A 26,311-nucleotide genomic window follows, 5' to 3' on the forward strand; every position below is an offset into this window, starting at 1 on the left:
TCCCTGTGGTTTGAGCTGTGCTGGTTACCAGACACTGCAATAATCCACAGAAGTCAGGAGTCTGTACAGCCACATTGTGGCTGCCTCTGGAGCCAGTGGATCCATGACTCTTTGCTGTAGAGCCTTCCTAAAATCCCCTTCATACCTCATGGTCCAGAGCTTTACATATTAGATACACTTTTAAAAAAATGTTTATTTATTTTGAGAGTGGGGGCAGAGAGAATGGGAGAGTGGGACAATCCCAAGCACTCTCCACACTGTCAGCACTGAGCCTGATGTAGGGCTCGATCCCACAAACCAGGAGATCATGACCTGAGCTGAAATCAAGAATCAGGTGCTCAACCAACTGAGCCACCAGGTGCCCCTATATTACGTATGCTTCTTTTTTTTAAAAACTTTTTTTTTTTTTAAGTTTATTGATTTTGAGAGAGGGACAGAGAGAGCAAGTGAGTGGGGAAGGGACAGAGAGAGAGAATCCCAAGCAGGCTCCACACTGCCAGCATGGACCCCAACATGGGGCTCAAATTCCTCAACAGCAAGATCATGACCTGATCCAAAATGAAGAGTTGGATGATTGACTGAGCCACCCAGGTGCCCCATTCATATGCCTTTAAAATTATTCATACTTCTTATAACTTTTCTATTTTATAATGTCTGGTTAAATAAAATTTGGGAAAGAAGAAAAACATAATGAAGGAAATGAAAAGCACTTGAAATTTTATCAACCTTCAGATTCATTTTAAAAATAATTCTTACTTTAATAGAAACTCTCAGGTTTTCTAAATAATTTTCTAAAATCTCTTATAAAGTCTAGGGTATGGTAGCTTTGCCCCAAAAGTGGCTTTGTCTTAAGGGACCTAGCCCTTCATGAAATACAAGAACGTGGGGAATCAGAATTCTGATCTTGTCAGCGAGTTGTCACCCCTCAGGAACAGGCCACAAGCTTATGTTCGAGACACTTCTATAGCCTTACCCCAGACTTAGAAAGGATCCTTGCCGTTACTTGTTGTTGGCAAAGCTGTTGTACATTTAGATGTTTTCTTTTCTGTCTTGCCTCTTTGTGCACCTGAGTGCTTTGGAGGTGTTTACAACCTTGGCCAACATAACTCCTTTTCTACCTTAGAAGACTGTAGAATATTTAGTGGTAGTGAAAGGTGTCAGATGTCACACAGATAGGCACCTGTTGGCTTTGTACTAAAATTTTTGAATCTAAGGAGGAAGACATTCATTAGCTTTTTTTTTAATGTTTAGTTTTGAGAGAGGGAGAGACAGAGACAGAGTGTGAGCAGGGAAGGGGCAGAGAGAGAGGGAGACACAGCATCTGAAGCAAGCTCCAGGCTCTGAGCTGGCAGCACAGAGCCGGATGTGGGGCTCGAACTCACACGCTGTAAGATCATGACCTGAGCTGAAGTCAGATGTTTAACCGACTGAGCCACCCAGGCGCCCCGACATTCATTAGCCTTTTAAAAACAACTGACTTATAACTCAAACTTGGGTGGTTCGTTAAAGTTGATGCACTGAGTTCATGCTGGAACCAATAATTTGATCATCCTGTCCCTGTAAGTAGAACAGGGAGGTATAAAATAGTAATTTGTTAGAAAACTCAGGCTTAGAAGTCAGTGATTTGTCCAAAGCCTCAGGGCTGGTAAGTGGCCAAGTGAGAGACTTGTTCTTGGGTTTTCTACCTCCCAGCTCATTCCCCTCCCCCCCACCCCCCTGAGTGTGGCCATGTTTCTGGGTGGTGGACAGTGTGATGAACTTCTCTCCTCCACCCTGCATGTCTGTTGTTGAGCAGTGCAGACTCCTTAGGTGCCTGTGCTCAGCTGTCCCTTCCTGCTTCTGCCTGTCCCTCCCCTCGTCCCTTACACTGACGAGGGTACCTGTATCTTTCTGTGTGGCAGGCTCTGATTGCTGAGGAGACAAGTAGCAGGCTTGCTGAGCAGGAAGAAGAGCCGGAGAAGTTCCGAGAGGCCTTGGTAAAGTTCGAAGCCAGGTTCAACTTCCCGGAGGCGGAGAAGCTGGTCACCTATTACTCCTGCTGCTGCTGGAAGGGCAGGGTTCCCCGCCAAGGCTGGCTGTACCTCAGCATCAACCACCTCTGCTTCTACTCCTTCTTCCTGGGCAAGGAACGTAAGTGAGGCATTTGGAGCGATTTGGGCGTTCACAGATGAAGTTGACCCTCGGGATGCTTGTGCTGTCCTGAAACAAGATGAAGAGTTAGAGAACAAAAGATTTAAATGAGTAGTTGAGATGATAATAAGTGATACTTGATTAACTTCCAAATGACTTGTGCAGACAATTATATTGATATATACTGCTACCCTTAAGGGACTTTGATTTTGTGAGAATTCATTTTTTCTATTGCCTTAAACATTTCTGTGTAGCTCACTTCATATAGCTCCTGAAGGTTTTTTACTTTATCTTATTCTGAAAACACGTTGTTAAAACTGATGGCCCCAGTACTTCTAAAGGAGTGGAACATGTTATTTCTTAAGATGAACGGGGGCCGGTTGGGGGGGGTGGGAAGCATGTAAAAAATTCCCAGCCCTGGGGAGACTGGGTGGCTCAGTTGGTTAAGCCTCTGACTTTGGTTCTGGTCATGATCTCATGGTTAGTGAGTTCAAGCCCCACATCGGATTCTGTGCTGACAGCTCAGAGCCTGGAGCTACTTTGGATTCTGTGTCTCCCTCTATGTCTGCCCCTCACCCACTAGCACTTTGTCTCTCTCTCAAAAATAAATAAAAACATTTAAAAAAAATTAAAAATTCCCAGCCCTGAAGGTTATGACTGCTCCCAGAAGAGTAAGTAGCAGGATATACAGTTGTTCCTTGGAACGGGAAGGAATTCTTCACCTGGGTCCACTTGACATTCAGGTAGTAATTAACTTTTTGCACATTTATCCACTGACCATTGCCGTGCTAGATGATGGAATTACCAGGTAAGAAAAGAAAAGCCACAAGTGTCAATTGTATATTGAATTTTTAAAAAGTCATTCCCACTGAAACTTCTTTTGGAACCAAATACTGTTTCAAGCACCCATGCAGGATAGAAGCTGTGTGTATATAAACTGAGTGTGTATGGGGCGCCTGGGTGGCGCAGTCGGTTAAGCGTCCGACTTCAGCCAGGTCACGATCTCGTGGTCCGTGAGTTTGAGCCCCGCGTCGGGCTCTGGGCTGATGGCTCGGAGCCTGGAGCCTGTTTCCGATTCTGTGTCTCCCTCTCTCTCTGCCCCTCCCCCGTTCATGCTCTGTCTCTCTCTGTCCCAAAAATAAATAAACGTTGAAAAAAAAATTTTTTTAAACTGAGTGTGTGTATATATATATATGTATATATGTGTGTGTGTGTGTGTGTGTGTGTGTGTTTATATACAGAATTTTTTTTTCTTCCTGCATTTAAGTTTACATTTCAAGTTTAACCGGTGGGAAAGGCTCCTCTTGAATTTTGCTGAACCAGCTTCCTGCACAGGGTCATCACTTCTCTTTCTCACGCTGCCAACCTCAGTTCTGATGCTCCAGTACATACACTCTGCGTACATAGCCTTTCCCCACCCTCATGTACTCTGACCTAATCTTGATGATCCTTATTCTTGTAATTTCTAAAATACTTCTCAAAAAATTTTTTAAATTTTATTTAGAGAGAGAACATGAGAAGGGGAAAGGAACAGAAGGAGAGAGAGAGAGAGAGAGAGAGACAGAGGGAGAAAATCTTAAGCAGGCTCCACACACAGTGCAGAGCCCAACTTGGGCCCATGACCCTGGGATCGTGACCTGAGCCAAAATCAAGATTCCAGTGCTCAACCGACAGAGCCACCCAGGCGCCCCTTGAAATGCTTCTCAAAATTAATTTCTTTCTCTTCCCCGTTCTTGTGCCTGTTTGGAAATTCCTGTTCACCCCTCAAAATCAGTTCAGATTTTATCACCTCCAGGGACTTTCCCAAAACCATGTTTGTGTTTCTGTTTGATTTTGTCAAATTAGTGGTTGCTTATTTTACATGTCTGTTTTCTCTATTTGAGCTTTTTTCTAAGTGCAGGGCTTTCACAGAGTAGATGCTTAATGAAGTGAAAGTTGATGATTATAGAGTGTCTATGTGTGTTTGTGTAAGAGACTTATGTGAAAGCAACCAGAAGTAGCTGAAGCAGTTTCTTCTCAAGCCTGAGAAGATCTGTGGCCTTTTAAGTTATTGAAGCACTGAAAACATTATTGCAGAATAAGCAGAAAGAAATGTTAGAAATAGAAACACTTAATGATCCCCTCCTTGATTTGAAAAAGAAAACGAGTTATCTTCTGACGCTGATCGATCATGGTCACTAAGCCAAATTTTGTTAGGGTAAGTTTGGAAAAAAAAAAGAAATGATTTCTATATTTGATAACATTTATCATTTCAAGTTGTTGCATTGTCCCTTCTCCATTTGCATTAGCAAGCTAGCCTGGCTACCCACTGTATTGGAAACATTTCCCAGAATAGAGTACTTGTTTATAAAATGTACTGTTTGTACTGTATTACTTTAAAAAGAATTCCATAAAAATTTGTACTGTGTCTCCTAAGACTCTGTCATTTGACACAGTCTAAATGTTAAGCCTGTTTCTGTATCCGAGATCATGAATAATCCTCTTTTGCACTTCTTTTTTTTCCATAGCTTACACCATGAATGCTGCCTTTGAAACCAGAAATTATGTAGATTGAGAAACTTTTGCATATTTTTCAAATATTTAAGTTTAAATATTTTTGAAGTTTTCATGTTTTCAGAATAGTGTCCCCTCTATGTGTGCAGTAGCCAGCAACTTAGAAAATTTTACTTAAATCTTTAAGAAAACCATTAAACATGAATTGGGTTCTGACACACAGCTGTCAACCAGTTTTGTGCTTCCTCTTTACTGCTCTGGTTTAAAAGGTGTTTGCATTTCAGCTTAAGGAAAGCCTTGGACTCTTGTTTGTTGATACACTTAAGTATGGCTCAAATGTTAGGTTAAAATCTGTATTTGCCTTTTTTTCCCTTCTAGTTAAACTTATAGTCCCTTGGGTTGATATCCAGAAATTAGAAAGAACGTCCAACGTCTTTCTGACGGACACCATCCGAATCACCACACAGAATAAGGAGCGTGATTTCTCCATGTTCCTGAACCTTGATGAGGTGTTCAAGATCATGGAGCAGCTGGCCGATGTGACACTCCGAAGGCTGCTGGACAATGAGGTCTTTGACCTGGACCCAGACCTGCAGGAGCCAAGCCAGATCACCAAGAGGTAAGAGCTTCTGTTTTCAGTTGTTTCTCACCTGGGGGACTGTGGCTTCATTTACATGGGCTTTGTTAGTCTTAGTTGTACTAGATTTAAGTTTCCCTTTGGCAAAATGCAGATTTTCCTATGTTGTTAATCATGATTGTGACATAATAATTGGCTGAGATTGTTAATTTTTTTTTTTTTTTTTTTTATGCAGTAGTCTTGGATTTCTGGATCCAATTCTGCTTTTTTTCCCCTGATATTTTGAAACTGATTTTTATAAAAAACTACTTCTGGGCAATGTAATATGAATAGCTTCATAGAATTCCATTCAACACTGTGTTTTATCAGTGAACATTAAGAAATGTTATATTTCCATATGAAATCGCTTTGTAGAAATAAGTGTTCAGGACAATGAGATTTATTTTGTTACTGGTTTGTCATTAGAAATGTGCGTTAGGGGCGCCTTAGTGGCTCAGTTGGTTGAGCGTCCGACTTCGGCTCAGGTCATGATCTCACAGCTCGTGAGTTCGAGTCCCGGGTCAGGCTTTGTGCTGACAGCTCGGAGCCTGGAGCCTGCTTCAGATTCTGTGCCTCCCTCTCTCTCTGCCCCAACCCACTTTCATTCTGTCTCTGTCTCTCTCAAAAATAAAAAAAACATTTAAAAAAAAAACACACAAAAAAAAACCCAAAGAAATGTGCCTTAGTAATACTGTAAGGTAGCATTCTTTATTATTGGTTTGCCCCAAATTGATGCTAGTTATGGAGATGTCTGAGACAGTTGCTTGAATTATTAGTCACTTTATTTATTTATTCATTTATTTATTATTTGTTTATTTATTTATTTATTGAGAGAGAGAGAGAGAGAGAGGGAAGGAGGGCGGGTGGGTGGGCATGCAAGTGGGGGAGAGAAGCAGAGGGAAAGGGAGAGAGAGAATCCCAAGCAGAGTCTATATCCAGCATGGACCCCGACATGGGGCTCAATCTCTCACAACTGTGAGATCATGACTTGAGCTGAAACTGAGAGTCGGACACTCAACTGACTAAGCCACCCAGGTGCCCCTGAATTATTAGTCTTTTAAAGAAGTTCAGCTTTATTATCTAAAATTTAAACAGTGGTGTTCGAGCTTGACTGTGATTTCTGACTTGGTGGGTCAGACCAGGTAACTGCAGAGTTGATACCAAGATACCCTTTGAGGAATAAGCCTTCTGTCAAATGCTGTCCTGGATGGATATATTTGATATCATTATAGAATCACCACTGCTATTTGAATACTATTAGTCATTAAACAAGTTTTTTTTTTACATGATACAATACACATAACCTAAAATTTGTTGCCTTAATACCACTGAACCGTATGCTTGAAAAATGGTTAAGTATATTCACATTGTTATGCAGCCATCCCCACCATCCAACCCTGGGACTCTTCATCTTGCAAAACTGCAACTTCGTCCCCATTAAGCAATAACTCCCCATTCCCTGCTCCCCCAACCTCTGGCAGCCACCGTTCTACTTTCTGTCTCTGAGTTTGACTTCTTGTGGTTCCTCATATAAGTAGGCTCCTACAGTGTTTGTTTTTCTGTGACTGGCTTTAGGTGTAATTCCTTAAGGTTCATCCATGTTGTAGCCTGTGTCAGAATTATTTTCCTTTCTAAGGCTAGGTAATACTCCATTGTATGTATATACCACATTTTGTTTGTCCATTCATGTATCGATGGACACAAAGTTGTTTCTACCTTTTAGCTATCGTATATGATGCTGCTGTGAGCAGGTATGCGCAAATATCTGTTCGAGTTCCTGCTTTCATGACTTTTGGGCATATACCCAGAAGTGGAATTATGAGATCATAGGGTAGTTCTGTGTCATTCTGTGTCCAGTCATTAAAAAAGCCTTTAATGGATAAAGAAATTGTGGTTTATATACACAATGGAGTACTACGTGGTAAGGAGAAAGAACGAAATATGGCCCTTTGTAGCAACATGGATGGAACTGGAGAGTGTTATGCTAAGTGAAATAAGCCATACAGAGAAAGACAGATACCATATGTGTTCTTTCTTATGTGGATCCTGAGAAACTTAACAGGAACCCATGGGGGAGGGGAAGGGAAAAAAAGAAAAAAAAGAGGTTAGAGTGGGAGAGAGCCAAAGCATAAGAGACTCTTAAAAACTGAGAACAAACAGGGTTGATGGGGGGTGGGAGGGAGGGGAGGGTGGGTGATGGGTACTGAGGGGGGCATCTTTTGGGATGAGCACTGGCTGTTGTATGGAAACCAACTTGACAATAAATTTCGTATATTAAAAAAATTAAAAAATGAAACCTTTAAAAAAATTTTTTTAAACTGTTTATTTTTGAGAGACAGTATGAGTGGGGGAGGGGCAGAGAGGGGGCCGGGGGTGGGGCGGCGGACACGGGATCTGAGGCGGGCTCTGTGCTGACAGCAGAGAGTCCGATGTGGGGCTCAAACTCACAAACCGTGAGATCACGACCTGAGCTGAAGTCAGATGCTCAACCAACTGAGCCACCCAAGCGCTCCCCCAAAATCTTTTTTTTAATCCACTGTAACATTCCTGTTACTCTTTAGACACATTTACTGTTTTCTCTGAACATCTGGGAGAACATGGGTCTAATTAGTCGTCTCTAAATGGTGGTGTGTTTGTTTGTAGTTTACATGTACTCAGCAAGAATTCAGAGCCCCTGCTATGTGCATATGTTATAAATTGATCATGTATAGTCACAAAATAAGGCAAAAATCAAAAAGTGCACTTTTTGGTAAAACGCCAATGAATTTAATTTCACTTGGTTTTGTGTCCTCTCTGAGAATCTGACACTTCCTTTGCAAGAGGGGATGCTGCTGCTTGTCACTCCCTTACAAAAAGGGAACCTTGGGTTGCTGCCCTTGGGTCTTCTGACTCCCAGCCCTGAGCTCCTCCCTGTGCCTCCTGCGGGTTTCACATTATATCTCTGGCTCTGTCTCTGGTCCAGAGAAGACAGTCCAGCACAGTGGTCACCCCGCTCTCCCATATTTCTTTTTATATTTTTTAATTAAAAAAAATTTTTTTTAATGTTTATTTTTGAGAGAGAGTGAGAGAGACAGAGCATGAGTGTGGGAGGAGCAGAGAGAGGGAGACAGAATCTGAAGCAGGCTCCAGGCACTGAACTGTCAGCACAGAGCCTGACGTGGGGCTTGAACGCATGAACCACGAGATCACGACCTGAGCCAAAGTCAGACTTAGCTTAACCAGCTGAACCACTCAGGTGCCCCTATATGAATTTTTTTTTAATGTTTATTTTTGAGAGAAAGAGAGAGCATGAGCAGGGGAGGGACAGAGAGAGAGGGAGAGAGAAACAGAATCCAAAGTAGGCTCCAGGCTCCGAGCTGTCAGCACAGAGCCTGATGTGGGGCCTGGACTTACCAACCGCAAGATCATGACCTGAGCAGAAGTCAGACACTCAACCGACTGAGCCACCCAGGCGTCCCTCCTATATTTCTTTAAGTATCTCTATAGTAGTTTGGTATCTGAGTCTTTTTAGTCCAACAAAGATCAGTTACTACAACTCAGTTGTAGGAGTTGTTAAAGGGCTCCTATAAATCACCCATTAGAACTTAACACCTCTCCTGTGGGTTTTGCACACAGATGTGTACGTGTGTGAATTGCAGCTGGGTTTTAGGAATAGGAGGCCAGCTAATAGCCTTGTGTGTTCTGGTCAGCTCCATGAGCATTGGGATCTCAGGTGACTGCTCACAAATTTCCTGATGTTCCTTCATGGCTCCACTTCTAGATGTAGCATTTTGGCTTGGGGCAGAAATAGGGAAAGAAGAGGCAGATGGCAGGTTTGTAGCGCTTCAGACCCTTTGGTATACTCATTCATTTTGGAAGAGAATTCATCAGTACAGTTTCCATTCACATTCCAGAACTCAGGTGCATTATACAAGGCTCTCCTTCCTCTACTTTCTGTCCTAGAAACATGTAGAAAGGAGAAGAGAGAGAAAAGGACAAAAGGGGGCCCTGGCAGTGGCTGGTGGTGGAGCTGCTGGGGACCCATGGGTGCCTAGGGCTGGCCCCAGTGTGGACGGCAGGATTCTGGTCTGTGGTGTGTTTTGCTGGTCACTGCACTTTGAGTAACTTCTTCCAAAAGTGAAAGGCATGTCCTTGCATACCAGTTGCTTGCTGGGTCTCGTGTAGCTTTCTGTCATGGAGACATAGGCCTGTGGACATAAACAGGTAATGACTCAGTCAGCTTGACATCCTGCCAAGAGAGCCCAGGTTTTCAAGTTGAGGAAAACAGTCTCTCGATGCTAAGGGCACAATCAGAAGTGCTGGAATGCTCCTCAGGCTCCCTTTTGTTGATGTATTTTCACTTCCCTTCCCAGATAAGGGCTTTAGAAAGGTGCCCTTGGGGTCACGAATGTGGTGAGCCATCTGATTATGGATTAGTCATGTTCACTGCTTGTGCTTACTCCCATGGGACTTGGGGACAGAGCAGAGTGGGGCTGGAACTCCAGTGGGAGCCAGGAGGGTGGGATGGTACATCATACAACAGAACCAGTCAGATAAGTTAGAGCCAGCAGAACTGGAGAGTCCCCTAGCCCAGCCCTCACACTGCACAGAGGAGGGCCTGGATCAGGGATTCTGGTGTATAGTAACAGAATCCAGGGAAGGGGGGTGACTGAGGCTGGGGAAGGGGCTTTCAGGAGTTGGGCAGAACAAATGCATTGATTGTTCCTGAAATTTACAACATAAAATAACCAGACTGAAGTTGTGAGTGATAGGTTGAGAACAGTATGGCCAGCTATTTTGGGGGTAGGATATTGGTGAGGTGATGGGTTTCAATAAATCAGAATTAGTATCTTCATTAAAATCTGTATTGACTGGCTGGAAAGTACTGGAGGGAAGCTCAGTTAATGCACTGTAGTAAATGGAGATTCATTCTAAGCTATTGTAAGATTTGTTGTAAGGTGTTTCTGCGATTTCCAGAGGTGAACAGTGGCTGCCAGGGGGCTGATGTCTTCAGTAATAAGCCCTCATCCTCATGGGGTGCCTGGGTGGCTCAGTTGGTTAAGCTCTGGATTTCGGCTCAGGTCATGATCTCATGGTTCATGAGTTCGAGCCCCTCGTTGGACTCTGCAGTGTGGAATCTTCTTGGGATTCTCTCCCTTTTTCTGTCCCTCCCCAGTTCCCTCCTCCCCAAGTAAATAATAATAATAATAATAATAATAATAATAATAATAAACCTTAAAAATTAAAAAAAAAAAAAAAAAGCCCTCATCCCCTGTTGCCTGGCTGATTCTCAGCTCCCCAGCCTGGCTTGTCAGACCTTTGGCCTTTCCTGCCTAGATTCACTCCCTTTTCTGCTCTTCTCCTGTGTCCCTATTCAGAATTTCCAGGCTCACTCTGTAATTTATTCAACTTTCAGCCCTTGTGATTCTAGTTCAGAGTTGACATCTCTTGGGGCTCATGCAGTCCCAAACAGCTTCCACCTCACCAGGGAAGGCCTGCGTCTCCCGCCCCTGCAGAGCCCTAGCTGCCCTGAGCTTGTGCAGGTCATTTAGGTGGCTCTCTCTGGGGCGGGACAAAGGCAGGAGCCCTGCGTGTGAAAAAGCCTTCTGGATGCTGGTGTCGTTGAGGCCCTGGTCTGTCGAGGCTCTATTGGCTGGATTTTCAGAGAAACGGGGCACTGCAGGCACCAGCTGAGTCCACCTCCACACTGCTGGTTGTTGTCTGAGGGCCGATCATGCCACCACTGTGCCCAGGGGACCCAGCCTAAGATGTTGCAGGGCAATGTTGTCCTTCTGTTTCCGGAGTGCTCTTGGGAGAAGGCTGAGGAAAGGTGTTTTAAGTAAACACACATTGGAGAAACACAGTGTTTTATGTGCAGACTTGGGCTTTGAGGAGACATAGTGTATCTGGCCTTTCTGCCTTGTTTCTACATTATTGGTTCTTGGTATATTCCAGAGTTTCAGAGGAGCGGGGCGTAGGTCTGTGGGCAAGTATGTTAACTAAGAGCCTCCAGAAATCATTGTATGTGTTTTTCTGGGGCTGACTGGCTGCAGAGGACTGAGATATTCCAGCAGGGCCGGGATGGTGCTTGAGGCCTCCTGTTGAGGACACAGATAGGAAGTCCTCACACCCTGAGCTAGCCCATCTGCCCCAGCCTGACACACAGACTGAGTTTGGGGGAAGCATTTGACCTTGAGAAGCTCTGAGCTGCTGACACACAGTAGGTTTGTATATGTGCATGAGTGATAAATGAGGGAGGGAGAGTTTGTGTATAAGGCCTAATACAGGTTTTCCCTAAAGCATTCTAAAAGGTTGATGGGTAAGAGAGAGGGGAAACCTATTTTTGATACCTGTATCTAAACTAGGAGGGGAAAATCTAATTCTAGGTTTGCAGAGAAACAAAAGAACTACCTACCCCTTCATTTCTTGGGTCTGAGGTCTAAGAAATTAAGTCTAGATTTTTTTTAAGTTTATTTATTTATTTTTAAGTGGGAGTGGAGGAGAAGCAGACAGGAGCAGAGAGAGAATGCCAAGTAGGCTCTGTGCTGTCAGTACAGAGCCTGATGTGGGGCTCAAGCCTGTGAATCATGAGACCATGACCTGAGCCAAAATCAAGAATCAGATGCTTAACCGACTGAGCCATCCAGGCACCCAAGTCTGGATTTTTAAATTGTCTGCATATAGTCTAGAATTTTCTGCATGGTTGTCATGCAGAATTGCACATATTAATTTCAGCTTTAACAGCAAACTTGGTGTTGCTCCATATTCTGATGAACCCCTGTTGATTTCCAGGTGATTCCAGGCTCATACAATGACATGTGTTAAGACAGGATGATTTGTGGCACCTTCCCCTTCTCTTCTCCACTGTAGCTTTCTCTTAGAGCAATTGCTTTGGCCGGCACATACCAGCACCGTGGACAAGAGCTGGTGAATACTGTCAGGGTTGCTGGGCTAGTTTCCATCTTTCTGGGGGCACTTCTGCTGTGGCTTTCAGGCCCAAGCTTAGCTAGTGCTTTCTGAATGGTAGGTTATGACCCATGTCTGTTGGTCATCTCTATGGAGGAAAAGTGGGAACATTTAGTAAGTGCTAGAAGGTCTGAAAGGCCAATTGTGGCCAGCAGGCTTTGTTTTTGGTGCTCTTCAGAAAGATGAGCTGGCATTTTTAGCATCACAACTATCACCTGCTTGGAAACAGACCCAAGGGATGAGGCGGTCTTACTCTGAGCTTCATAAAGGGCTTGTGCTACTCATCTCTCAAGCTGCTGGTCTTCATCTCAGTTATGTCGGAAAGTTAAATACCACATATATACATGTAATGCATATTTAGAAGTAGAATTGGAAGAGAACTTTCTAAGGAAGGAAGATGACTTCAGAAGTCCCTCCTGCTGCTTTCTGTCTTATAATGCTAGGTCACTGGTCTCCGGCTGCTGAATGTGTGAGAGATGGGCCCTTGGAGTGACAGGGAACAGCCCAGAAAGGAGAATGGAGATGGTATGTAGTATGGAGAAGGGGCTGAACTGAGCTGCTGGCTGACGCAGCGGGTGTACTGAATAGAAACATCAGATAACTGAGCACCTTAACTCTTAAATTGAAGAGCTGGATGCAAAGTGAATACAAAAAGTCTTTCCATCCCCTCTCTCTGTGCTTCTAGGGAAGAGTAGCCAACAGGTGAATTCAGTGGTGGCTGGAGCCACATCTGTAAGATAAGTACAGACAGGCTGCACTGGCTTCACTTTCACCACAGCCAGCCTGGCCAGCATGCTTTGGGGACAAGGATGTAAGTCTTCCAGCGTAAATGTGTTAATGTATGTGTCTCCTCCCTGCTTTCAGGGAACTGGGGTGATCTTGAGGGGCCTTGCCTTCCATCCTGTAGTACATGAATTTCTAGAGCATTCATGGTGCTTTCCCATGTTCTCCCGGCTCCTCTGTGGAGCAAGTGTAGGCTCCTTTGGAAACAGCCATCTGTGGAATATCAGCACTGCAGGGTAAGGAACTGTAGCTTTGGCCTTCAGTAACTGGACCCATCTTGATCTTGGAATTTATATAGTTTCTTTCTTTATTTAGAGGACTTTCTGGACATGTAAGTATCTTTTCTTTGTGAGGGTTTGATAATAAATTCCAAGCACTCGCCTGTCTCTGGGGTGGGGGGGGAGGGGTGTCTCTGGGAAGACAGTTGTGTGATGGTGTGAAAACAAGGACTGGGTTGGGAACGAGAACAGGGGCAGAAAGGGCATCTGTGTGCAAGCATGGCCCCGGTGAGGGGGGCACGTGTCTAAAAGATCACTCAGGCTGCAGAGTTTCATACTTTTCTTTTATGCAATATTTAAAAAGTTTCTCTTTTCCTAAAAGAAAATGGAATAATTTTTTAAAAAGCTAACAATACGTGGTCAGGTAGAAAGTTTAAGCAGAATAAAATGAAAAGTGGAAATCCTACAATGAAGAGTCAACTGCTATTAACATTTTAGGCAAAGTCTTTTTACACATCACTTTCTGCAAATTATATAGAATCTATGTAAATGGGGTCATACTGTAGATGCTGTTTATTTTTTTAATTATTTTTTTTTATTTTTATTTTTTGAAAGAGGGAGAGCACAAGCATGAGCAGGGGAGAGGCATAGAGAGAGGGAGAGAGAGGATCCCCAGCAGGCTCCAATATGTCAGTGCAGAGCCCAGCACAGGGCTCGACCCCATGAACCATGAGATCATGACCTGAATGGAAACCAAGAGTCTGATGCCCAACCAACTGAGCCACCCAGGCACCCCTGTAGATACTGTTTCTGACCTGCTTTCTCAATATTGTGGACATCATTTTATGTTTGCAGGGATCCCTTGAAGCAGAAAGGTTAGGTATTGTTTCCATTTTACAGATGTCAGGATGTGATATGGAGGAGTGTGTCTAAGGTCACACAGCTAATAAGCCAAGAGTTTATATTCCTTACTTTGAGCATAGTGCTAATTATATCAGACAAAGTTAAAGAACTCTTATTTAATGTGGCAAGGAAAAAAAATTTTTTTGAGAGAGAAAACATGAGTGGGAGAGGGGCAGAGTGGAGGAGAGAGAGAATCCCAAGCCAGCTCCAAGCTGAGCACAGAACCCAATGTGGGGCTTGATCTCATGACTGTGAGATCATGACCTGAGTCAAAATCGAGTCAGATGCTTAACTGACTGAACCACCCAGGCGCCCCACAAAGAAAATTTTTTATCTTTGTACAGTGGAATTTCCCTTCTACTAGAATTTTGGGGTATGACATACATTCATCAGTATTTTTAAACATTGTGATTTGGCTGCCTTCTTGCTTTACTGGATGTTACAGCCAAGAATCGGGGTTTGGTGGGGGTTCCCTGGGGTAGGATCTCTCCACTAGCTCACCACCATTCTCTGCTGTCTGTACTGATGTGACACTGATGTGCTTCTCTCTGGCAATACTTTACTTAGATTTTTTTTATTTAGAAGGATTTTTTTTTTTTTTAATTTAAGAGAGAGAGAGAGTGTGCATGAGAGGGGGAAGGGCACAGGGAGAGGGAGAGAGAATTCCAAGCAGGTTCCACACTGTCACTGTGAGCCCAATGCAGGGCTTGATCCCATGAACTGTAAGATCATGACTTGAGTTGAAACCAGGAGTTGGACACTTAACTGACTGAGTCACCCAGGTGCCCCTGGATTTGTTTTTTAAAGGTAATAATAGTTAATGATTATTCAGCACTTACTATATGCCCGCACAGATCTAAATTTTTTTAAAGCTTTTTTGAGCTATAATTCATACATTTAATTCATACATATAATTCATACAATTCACCCTGTTAAAGTGTCCATTCAGTGGTTTTTTTAGTCTATTCACAGAGCTGTGCAACCATCACCACAATTGATTTAGAACATTTTCTTCACCCCAAGAAGAAACCCTGTACTCATGAGTAGTCACTCCCCACTTCTCCCTTTATCCCCAGCCCTAAGCAATCACTAATCTATTTTCTGTGGTTATGAGTTTTGCCCATTCTGGAAATTCCATATAAATGCAATCAGGCAGTGTGTAGTCTTTTGTATCTGTAAGGTTTTCAGGGTTCACCTGTGTTGTAGCATGTGTCTGTACTTTGTTGCTCGGCAGTGTGGCCGAGTAATATTCCATGGTGTGGCCCTGTCATGTTGTGTTTATCCATTTATCAGTTGATGGACATTTGGGTTGTTGCCAGTTCTCGGCTATTATGAATAATGCTGCTGTGAACACGCGTGTACAGGGTTTTCAGCAGATGTACATTTTCAGTTCTCTTGGGTGTATACCTAGGCGGGGAATTGCAGGGTCTTATGGTAACTCCTTGAGCCTTTTGAGAAACAGCCAGACTGGTGCCCAAAGTGGCTGCACATTCCCACCAGCAGTGTGCGAAGGTGTCAGTTTCTCCACATCCTTGTCAACCCTTGTTATCTGACTTTTGGATACTGGATTCTTCATTGTTTTATGGTAATTCACAATGTTACTCAAACCAGGAAGGAAGGTCTGTGAGTTTGTCGTAATACTTTTGCGCAGGGGCAGCCCCTTCTGCCTTGAGTACACGTTCCAAAGATTGGCTGTGAAGTGGGGTGCACGCTAATGACCCACGCAGGACCTGGAGGGGCTCAGCACCTTTTGGCATCCACTTCAATATCTGGCTATGCCAGTGAGTGGTTTCACAGGGTTTTTCTTTGTACTCCAGTGTGTTAAGTCACCATTCCTGCCTCTTCTTCTTCTCTGTCCCTCCTTCGCCAGGGACCTTGAAGCCAGAGCACAGAATGAGTTCTTCCGGGCTTTCTTCAGGCTGCCGAGGCAAGAGAAGCTGCACGCAGTCGTGGACTGTTCGCTGTGGACGCCGTTCAGCCGCTGTCACACTGTCGGGCGGATGTTCACATCTGACCGTTACATCTGCTTCGCCAGCAAGGAGGACGGCTGCTGTAATGTCATCCTCCCGCTCAGAGAGGTAGCCGCCCTGGCAGGAGCTTCCCAAGCCCACCTTTTATCCTTGAGCCCATGGTCACTGTGAGACCTGGCACAGGCAGGGGTGCTCAGCCAGCAGGGTTTGGCCAGCTAAACACGGGCCTCTGGAGGGAAGCACGGCCTGAATTTGACCAGTACTGATTTGGTTGTTGTTTTTTCTGTCGTTGCTACAGCCACCTGAAATTTGCATAGAAGTGATTGGTGAGAATAAAACACTCACACCTCAGGGTGTTTGATAAAGTTCTCATTAGAAAGTACATGCCTAGCAATTAAAGCTTTTCCAACAGCCCTTAGGAATGAATCCACCCCTTTCACTCACAAAAATGGGGAAAGCAAAAAAACAACTGACAAAAAAGCATCACCTTTTGAAAATGTCAGATTGCTTGGCTTTTATATCCTCCTGGGACTTGAGTTAAACATTTAAAAAATGTTTCCTTTAACATGGACCAGGTCCCTTCCTCCTAGAAAATTGTGCAGTTGTGTTCCCGGAAATGCAAGGCAACCTGCGGCCACTTCTGGATCTGATAAGCCCAGTCCTTCGGTTTCAAGGCATGTCTGTTGGGACAGTAACAGCGACTCTTGTTTCACACCAGGACCTCCAAATTCGAAGCACTGCTCTTTGGAAAAACTCAAATTTTTTTCATTTGTGTGATCTCCCTCCATGTCATTTTCTAGCTGTTTTCATTTTGCAAATAGTCTTACTTTGGAGTGGAGCAAGAAATCCAAGGGTTGTCTTACGTACATACTTGTTTTATTGTTGTAACATATATATGACATTGCATTTAGCACTTCACCCACTTTTTAAAGAAAAATTTTTAATGTTTATTTTTGAGAGAGAGAGAGACAAGAGAGACCATGAGCAGGGGAGGGACAGAGAGAGAGGGAGATACAGAATCCGAAGCAGGTTCCAGGCTCTGAGCTGTCAGCACAGAGCCCAACATGGGGCTCAAACCCACGAACCACGAGATCGTGACCTGAGCCGAAGCCGGACGCTTAACCAACTGAGCCACCCAGGTGCCCCTCACTTCACCCATGTTTAAGTGTTACGGTGCAGTGGCATTAAATACATCACATTATTGTGTACCCATCACCAGAACTTCTTCATTTTCCCAAACTGAAACTCTGTCTCCATCATGCACTAACTCCCCATCCTCCCTCCCACAGCCCCGGGCAACCACCACTCTACTTTCTTTTTCTGAATGTGATAGCTCTAGTTCCCTCTTGTAAGTGGAATCATACAACACTTGCCTGTTTGTGTCTGGCTTATTTCACTTAGCATAATGTCCTCAAGGTTCATTCCATGTTGTAGCAGGTGTCAGAATTTCTCTCCTATTTAAGGCTGAGTAATATTCCCTTGTGGGGATAGAGCACATTTTGTTTCTGCATTCACCTGCTGATGGATACTTGGGTTATTTTGACCTTTTGGCTCTTGTGAATATGCTTGCTGCCTTGCCACTTTTTAACCTTTGTATCAGTTCCTTATTGAAGTTACTTGGTTTTACTTCCTAGCACATGATATTTTCTAAATATGTAACTGAAATGCGTGCCCTCCTTTTTCTCTTGCTGCACCTTTGTGTATAATTTTTTTGCAATAGGTGGTGAGCATTGAGAAGATGGAGGACACAAGTCTGCTACCTAATCCCGTCATTGTCAGCATCAGGAGCAAGATGGCCTTCCAGTTCATTGAGCTAAAGGACAGAGATAGCTTGGTGGGGAGCCTGCTCGTGAGGCTGCAGCGGGTGCACGCCAACCACCCCGTGCATTATGACACCTCCCAAGATGAAGACATGGTATGATCCTTAGAAACAGTGGGATCCTATAAAATGAGGGTCTCTTTCCTCACCACCTCCAGGGCAGTGATCTCTAAAGGGTGTGCACGTGACACTAATCTACTTGGGTATGAGAGAAGTGTGTAAGAGATGACTGGACCTGTGTACCAGACACTGTATCACTTCTGATACTCGAGGGATCCTGAGTGGGTGCTACACAGGTCCGAGGGTGCCCCATGCAGATGAGCAGTTGGAGGGGCTAACGGGGCCCCCTGTTCACAGGTTACAGGGGTTCATAGGGCACCCCTCAGCAGAGGTGAGTGGATCTGATGGGCACCCCTCCATATGTTAGGTTGGTGGGAGACACCCATATGGCAAAGGGATTGACAGGGCACCACTCACAGGTTGGAGGGTTTGATTGGGGAATTGACCCGCAGGTTAGTGAACAACCCCCTCACAGGTTGGAAGGGTGCCCCCCACCTGACTTTAGATGTTATTTGGGGGCAGATGTAACTTGTTAAAAGAGAAGTTACATTGTCCTTAAGGTTGGACAGCTGTAAAACAGACCCGGATCTGCTGGGGACTTGTCTCCTGTTGTTACACGCTCATCCCTCTCTTGCTTGACCTCTTTTTACCCACGCAGTGAGAGGGAGGAAAGGAGATAGTCTCTCCGTACCATAGAGTTGTTTTTTGAAGATTGACATCCTCAGTTCTGGAAGCATACAAGAAATGGTGCTTGGCTGGCTCCCTGTTGGACCCATGCTGGGTGTGTGTGAGCAGCCTTACCGGGAAAGCACAATGAGGATCAAATCTGTTGGGTCTAATGTTAGTCTGTTTCCCTTGAGTCATTAATAGGCATGTTTAAGTATGTTATCTTCATGCCTCCAAAGGCAAAACAAAGACTCTTCCATAGGTAAAGCGGTGACTTTCTTCTGGCTCCCCTCCTTTTTTCTTTCCAGCAGACTTCACCTGTGTTTCATTCAACAAGCATGTGCGGTGACCACAAGTTTGGAGATCTTGAAATGGTGTCCTCTCAAAATAGTGAGGAAAGTGAAAAAGAGAAGAGCCCGCGCCTGCACCCCGAGGCCCTGATATCTGTCTTCCAGCAGTCGGGCAGCCAGAGCCCCGACTTGCGAATGGTGGGTGGCATGGCTCTGCCTTCTTGAGCCCCAACCCCGCAGGCCTCGGGAGAGCAGGTGTGGTGCGGGTGGCCGTGCAGCCCCAGTGGCTAGCGCCCCTCCCTCTTCCTCTTTGGCAGTAGTGGGAGGGGGTCAGCTGATGCCAGTTGCCTGGGCACATCTGGATACATGGAGGATGTGGTCAAATGACCAAGGGCAATGACTTTCCTACCTGCCCTATAAGTGGCTCTTTGATGATACTCTTGGCCATGTGACCTGTAGAGCCATCAGTGCTGTCCTCTGTGGGTTCTTCCAGATACAGAACAAGTGTTTCTCTTCTTACCCAGTGGTGTCTGTGTGGGTTCCTTTTGCAACGTTTCTTGTTTCTCTCCTGGAACAAAAGGTCTCCTGTACTGTAGTTTTACTGGACTGAAGATATTTCTATTACATTTATTTATACTCATCCTCTTTGTAGGGAGAATGTAAGGGCAAGGTTACATACAATAGGGTGAATGGGCTAGAAATTGTACTCTTAAAAGATACGATGGCTAGAAGGAAGCTGCGTTGGGACCCATGTGCCAGGGGTATCTATGGACATCTTGCTTAAAAGGCCATCTAGGGATAATTTTTTTTTTAAGTTTATTTATTTTGAGAGAGAGTGTGAGTGCGACAGAGCACGTACGTGCAAGCAGGGTTGGGGCAGAGAGAGAGAGGGAGAGAGAGAGAATCCCAAGCAGGCTCCACACTGTCTGCACAAAGCCTGACAAGGGGCTCAAACCACAAAGCATGAGATCATGACCTGAGCTGAAATCAAGAGTCAGATGCTCATCCGATGGAGCTACCCAGACCGCACCATCTACAGATGATTTTAAAGGATTTTTAGTTGCCTAGAGAAATGGTATCTTTCTTGTTTCTGATAATGAGAACAATGTAATTTTTTTAGGTTTCAGTTTTTCTTCTGGTTGTGGCAGAGCTCAGGGTAAATTACGATCCCCACCCACCTCTTGCCCTCATTTGCCCTCTGAGCTGACCTGTGTTTCAGCAGCTGGCTTGCTGTCAACATCCTGAGAAGCTTCCCTAACGTCCCCCACTCCCACCCCTCCCTCCTATCTGCTTTGGGCGACTTGAGTGTTTGTACAAATATATTCTTACGATCAACTTTGCCAAGAAAATGGCATTTTATTTGTGTAAACCCTCCTGCTGGGCTCTGAACTCCACAAGGCCTGGTACACTGTTATTCATCTTTACATCCTCTGTGCCTGGAAGTGTTTCAAAAATATTTGCTGACCCAGTTGCCCATTATTGTTGGTTCCTCTGTTAACAGAGGCAACATCCCTCTGCTATGCATTCTGGATGGGCTGTAGTGGAAGGTATGGACGGGCGTCTTTGTACATTAACAAAGTTTCCATTTGCAGTCCAGGGAGCAGATAAAAATAAGCCTGTGGAATGACCACTTTGTGGAATATGGCAGAACCGTGTGTATGTTTCGCACAGAGAAGATCCGGAAGCTTGTAGCCATGGGGATCCCTGAGTCTTTACGTGGCAAACTCTGGCTGCTTTTCTCAGGTAAGTGTTTCTGGTATTTTGAGGCCAAAAGTTCTTTCTGGAGCAGAACAGGAACAGAGGTCCAGATCTGAACAACGTGTGTGTGCAGGCAAGTCATCCATCTTTAGATTCTTTCTGTGATGTTCCCAGCCCAGAACTTCAGCACTCTTACTGTGTTACCTGTGGGACCTGGGTCAAGTTGCCTGAGACCCCTGGGCTGCGATGTTCTCCTTGGTCAATGTGAGATCTGGCTGAAGTGACCTCCTCTCTTTTAAAAATAATGTTGAGTCTATACATAGTCCTGAGAATTCTGTAAAGAACCTTCTAGAAGGGAAGTATCTCTCTAGGACATGCATTCTGAAATACACTAAACAAACAAAACTCTGTGTATGTTGTTCACTTGCAGTGGCATTCAAATAAATCCCCCAGCATACTTTCTATTGGTCCCTTGTCTGTTGAAGACACACAGGGTCCCTAAGAGGTACAATTGTGGACATTTTTCTTCTGCCCACGTCTTCCTCTTATACCACTTGACCCATTCAGTGATGTCCTTGTCTGGCCTCAGGCCCCAGGTGCTGTTTGGTGACACTCACTGATGGGTGCGCAGAGACAGGGACCAACTTCTCCAGAGACAGGCTGAGCAGGCGTTTGTCTTTCTCTGCATTGAGTGTGGCTGTTTCATCTGGCTTGGTAGAGGAGGTGGGGCCCTGTGGGCAGGAAGGGAAGGCCCTGTTGTCCAGTGATGTGACTTGGCTGCTCCTTTCAGGGTGCAGCGGGAGGCATGGTGAGGAGGTCCCCTTTCCTTCAGTGGCCTTGCTGCTCTCAGGTCAGCATGGGCCTCCCAGAGGCCGAGCCTGGGCACCTGTACTTTCCCTGTACACTTTTTTTTTGTTGTTATAAGTTTATTTTTTTTATTTTGAGAGAGAGAGAGAGAGAGGGAGGGAGGGAGGGGCCGAGAGAGATTGAGTTGCGGGCGGAGAGAATCCCAAGCAGGCCCCGCACTGTCAGTGCAGAGCTTGATGTGGGGCTCAAACTCAAAAACTGAGATCATGACCTGAAGTCGGGAGCTTAACTGACTGAGCCACCCTGGAGCCCCTCCCTGCACATTTCTTATATTCTTCCCTCATGTCAGCTTCATGCTGACTCTCACCCCACCTTACTCTCTCTCTTCCTTCTTCCCAGTCTCTCCCCCAAATAACCAAGCCCATCCCCTCTCCAGCCCTGGGTGCCCAGATGCACATTTCCTGCTTTCTGACCTACTTGCTGGCATTTATTGATAGGTCTGCTACCACTGCTCACCTTGTCTCACATTCTGAGCCCCCCCACCTGTTGCCTTGTTTCTGCAGCTGCCCACCAAAGACAGGCCTTTTTAAAATTAAAAAATGCCTTCTGTATTTTTGTATCTAATAAAAACAACCCCTACTCAGAGTTGGAAAGAAAATAGAGAGGAACGAGCAAAGAAAGTAACATGACTTATAATCTTACCACCCAATGAGTGACACCTGTTAATGCCACCGGCTTACCGTCTGCCTCTTTAATGAAAATACACACACGTTTTATTTAAAAAAAAAAAAAGGCTAGTTCATAAAGGGCTGTCTTTCCTTTCAAGCAGTAGTGTTGACAGAAAGATTGCTGTGGTGTTTAGGCTGTTGCGTAATGAGTGACAGCTGTTAGTATTAAGCATTGATGACAGGGGAGTGCCATAATGGTGGTTTATCAGATGTGATGGGAATCACAGCAGATGGGAGAGTTGAGGAGCGTAGTATACTAAACCCAGTCAGAAGTAAAAAACCTTACCTAGCATTTAAAGGCAGAACTGGGCCCTTTCTGCTTGCCCTGCTCTCCTGGGACCTCCCTGTGTGGGGCTGGTCTCAGGACTGGAGCCCCACCTGCCACTAGCGCCCAAGCGGGACCATTGGCTGGAAGCACAGGTGCCCTGGTGCTGGCTGATAAGGGAATGGGATCCTCTTGTGTTATGGATGCCTCACCCCTGATGTCATCTGCCTGTCAGAGGCTTGGGTGGGAGCTCAGCAGTAGGTGGGCTATGCTTGGTCGACCAGCATATCATGATCCCGGCCTCAGACTTTCTTGTTGTTGGCTTGTTGGCTCCTTGATAATTGTGTGATTACTTAAGCATAATTGTGTATGTTTCGCACATACATGCTCAGTAATTTATTGTTGAGTTAATATATGAAAATTGTGTGTACATCTGTATGTATGAATACACCCACATATCCACTCTTCCTGTTATGAGAGAATACAACTTATTAAAAACATTAATACAGTTATTTCTAGTATGAGCTGTTTCCCTCTATGTAAGGTTATTCTTAGAAAAGCCACATTATTTCATTTTCTTTCTTTCTTTGTTTTTGGCAGAAATGAAGCCCTTCTGGTTGTGTGTGGTCTCAAAATATTTTATGTCCCTCAAGTAATGAGACCCCATTGAGGTCTTCCGGCAGGACAAGCCCCCTCCCCATGTTGATTCTATCCTGGTAATCCACCCCCTTGAAAAATTACTTTTAAATCGTCAGATGCCGTAACTGATCTCGCCTCGCATCCTGGTTACTATGGTAATCTGGTGGAGGAGTCCATGGGAAAATGTTGCCTGGTGACGGAGGAGATAGAACGGGACCTGCACCGTTCCTTACCAGAGCACCCCGCCTTCCAAAATGAAACCGGAATTGCTGCTTTGAGGAGAGTCCTGACGGCTTATGCCCACCGGAACCCTAAAATTGGGTACTGCCAGGTGAGGTGTGCAGTGAGGAGCAGTCTTGTGTTGAGTCCATGTCTTGTGTTGATCTGCTGGCCTTCAGCTCCTGGTGTTCTTGGCTGTCTGGTACTGACTGTTCTGTGAGGGCTCTGTGCTTCGTCCCTTCCCTGAAAGAATGTATCAAATAAGGCTGAAGGAATCATCTTCATATAGTCAAACAGGCTGATTACTTGAAATTAGAAACTTTGCTTGGAGCAAAGAGCAGTGCACATGCTGAGTTGCTGTCCACGGTAGGGCAGATTGTCTCCACCACCCCTCCAGGCCTCCACTGTAGGACGGCACTGATAACCCTTCTGTGGAGCTTTATTTTTCTAGATATCTACAGAAGTTGTGGGGATTATTTAAAAAAATATCAGTGCCGTTTGGGGAGGAAAAAGATGTTTGGGGTCAGTCCCTTTCCTTCAGGAAGCACAAGTAGAGGTAAGACGTCCTCGGAGCAGTTGCTGAGTTTGCTCGGGAAGTTTACTCAGGGATGTGGTAAAGACGCACAAAATAAAACTCAGTAAATTAAAACACCCTCCCTCCGGCCCCAGCATGAGATGGGGTTAGAGGCGTTTCTGATATTTGAAAATAGAAGACTTTAAACTTTGTTTTCCTGTAAATAAGCAAAATCAGTGTGTGAATGTCTTGTGTGTGTTTGAACATACAGAATGGTTGGATTTGACCCGAGCCTGAGGCTCAGCATTACTAGATGGGGACAGCAACGGGACGATGGCTGGTCACTCAGCCTGGTGTGTCTTGTGGGGACCATGTTGATAATGTGATCATTCCACCTCATGAGTGTCAGTGTGGTTGGGCTGCCCTGGGTCTCTCATCTGCAGTCTGACTTGTGTGGTTTTTAGTGTCTGTGTGGCCTGGTCACTAACCGTCCCCTCCTCTGTGAACCCGAGCAGTCCATGAACATCCTGACCTCCGTTTTGCTGCTGTATGCCAAGGAGGAGGAGGCCTTCTGGCTGCTGGTTGCTGTGTGTGAGCGGATGCTCCCCGACTACTTCAACCACCGAGTCATTGGTAATGTGCCTCCTTCCCCTTCCTCCTCGTCCTCTGTGCTTGGGGAGTAGGGACAGAGCCTGGGCCAAGACATGTGTCATCAGTTCTCAGTAAAAAAATCCCCTGTGCTGCTCAGCTGGTCTCTGTACAAACCCTGCTTGGCTCTTGAATTTGCACAACTAACTGGTGTAATTCTCTGCACTATTCTAGCAAAATGGTGTAGTGAGGTAACCTGAAAAGAAAATTTCTTAGGCTCAGGAAACAAGTTGAAGAGTGAAAACCAGAGAGGTTTTTCCCTGTGGCCTGGAAACAGAGGGTGGTCTTCCTCTCAGTATCCAAGGAGCTCATGCAGACAGATGACCCCTTTCGCCCCGAGGAGAGGAGGCACATGGAGCAGTGCTGGCGACCCTCGAGGCTGGACTTGAAGGGCACACTTGGAAACGCCCCCGTACCCCCACCACTTGCATATGTTGATAGTGAGAAGGTCCATTTGTTGCTGCTGGGCTCTGGGCAGACCCGTGACCCCACAGCTCTCAGGCACACACTTGATACCTTCTTTTCTTCTTATGGCTGATTTGAACTTGCATTATTTTGTGGTCCAGCACCTCCTAGTGGACAAGTGACAGAAAAATTGCCTCTGCTTGGTGATACTCTTAGATACCCTTTCTGGAGGTAGCCTAATATTAGGGTGGCAGCTGTGAGAACAGAAACAAAAGAACGAATTTGAGACAGAATTTGGCAAAGAACTGGATGTAGGAGCAAGGCAGGAAGAAGATGCTTTCTGAAGACTGGTATCCAAAGACCTGAGGGAATGTGATGACCACTGAGAGTAAAGGGGGGGGTTAGCTGGGAAGGAGGTGACCACTTGGTGCCTTTTAGTGGTCTTTCGGTACACTTTAGACTGTCTTTCCTGGTTCCCTTCATGTGCCTGAGTGCTCCCCTTTGTACTTTATGTTGTGGGAGGCAGTTTAACCTTGTACATGGTAGTACAGATTCATCAGACCTCAGGGACATCGGGAGGCAAGTTGCCAAAGCGGTCATCTGTTGATGGTGTTGCAATGGCACAGTTCATACTCCTCGGTGACCAGCAGACTGTCAGTGATAATGTGCACCCTGTGTGACCACCACCCAATGCAGGGTGGAGTATTTCCATAACCCACAAAGTTCCCTTCTGCCCCTTCCCCACCTGTGGCAGGATACTGATTTCCATCACCACGGATTAGTTCAACCCATTCTTGAACTTGGTATAAATGTAATGACAGAGAATGTAATCTCTTTTGTGTCTGGCTTCCTTTGTATAACATGAGGTTGTTGGTGCATCAGTAATTTGTTCCTTCCTATTGCCGAGTAGCCCTTCACTGTACATTTATACCATGATTTGTTTATCCAGTCACTTGTTAGTAGAGATTTGAGTTGCTTCCAGGTTTTTTATTGTAAGTAAAGTTGCAATACACATTCCTGTAGAAGTCTCTTTGTGAATAAAGTTTGTCTGTTTTCTGGAGTATTTACCTAGGAGTAGAATTGCTAGGTCCCAGGTTAGATGTATTTTTAATTTTGTAAGAAATTGTTTTTCAAAGCAAGATATTCTGTAGTCACACATCTCACACCAGCAATGTAGAAGTTCTAGCTGCTCCACATCCCTGTTAGTCCTTGGAATTGTCTTTTTAATTTTTGCCATTCTAGTGGGTAAGAAGGGATCTGTCATGGAGGCTTTAATTTGCCTTTCTTTGATTAAGGATCTTCAACATATTTTTCGGTGCTTCCTGGCCATTTGTTTATTGTATCCTCACATCTTTTGCCTATTTAAAGAAAAAATTGGTTATTGATGACTAAGTTGTAAGAGTTGTTGTTTTGAATACAAGACCTTTGTCACGTATATGTATTACAAATATTTTCTGAGTTCACAGTTTGTATTATTATTTTATTGTTTTTTGAA

At 44.9% G+C, this 26,311-nt stretch overlaps 1 protein-coding gene across 4 annotated transcripts in view; it reads left to right on the forward strand.

The window, feature by feature from the left end:
* TBC1D8 (TBC1 domain family member 8) overlaps positions 1-26,311 on the forward strand; it is a 112,379-nt gene that overhangs the window by 63,483 nt on the left and 22,585 nt on the right. For 2 of the 4 annotated variants that reach the window (XM_043603140.1, XM_043603138.1), the window contains exons 4-11: positions 1,902-2,130; positions 5,002-5,242; positions 15,959-16,166; positions 17,779-17,973; positions 18,915-19,091; positions 20,486-20,636; positions 23,147-23,361; positions 24,279-24,396. In XM_043603140.1, coding sequence (XP_043459075.1) covers positions 1,902-2,130; positions 5,002-5,242; positions 15,959-16,166; positions 17,779-17,973; positions 18,915-19,091; positions 20,486-20,636; positions 23,147-23,361; positions 24,279-24,396 — 1,534 coding nt within the window. Of the gene's footprint in view, positions 1-1,901; positions 2,131-5,001; positions 5,243-15,958; positions 16,167-17,778; positions 17,974-18,911; positions 19,092-20,485; positions 20,637-23,146; positions 23,362-24,278; positions 24,397-26,311 lie in introns of all 4 variants that reach the window. The other 2 variants (XM_043603139.1, XM_043603137.1) reach the window with 1 other exon arrangement.

This window comes from Prionailurus bengalensis, chromosome A3 (genome assembly GCF_016509475.1).
Source record: "Prionailurus bengalensis isolate Pbe53 chromosome A3, Fcat_Pben_1.1_paternal_pri, whole genome shotgun sequence".
Classification (NCBI taxonomy): Eukaryota; Metazoa; Chordata; class Mammalia; order Carnivora; family Felidae; genus Prionailurus; species Prionailurus bengalensis.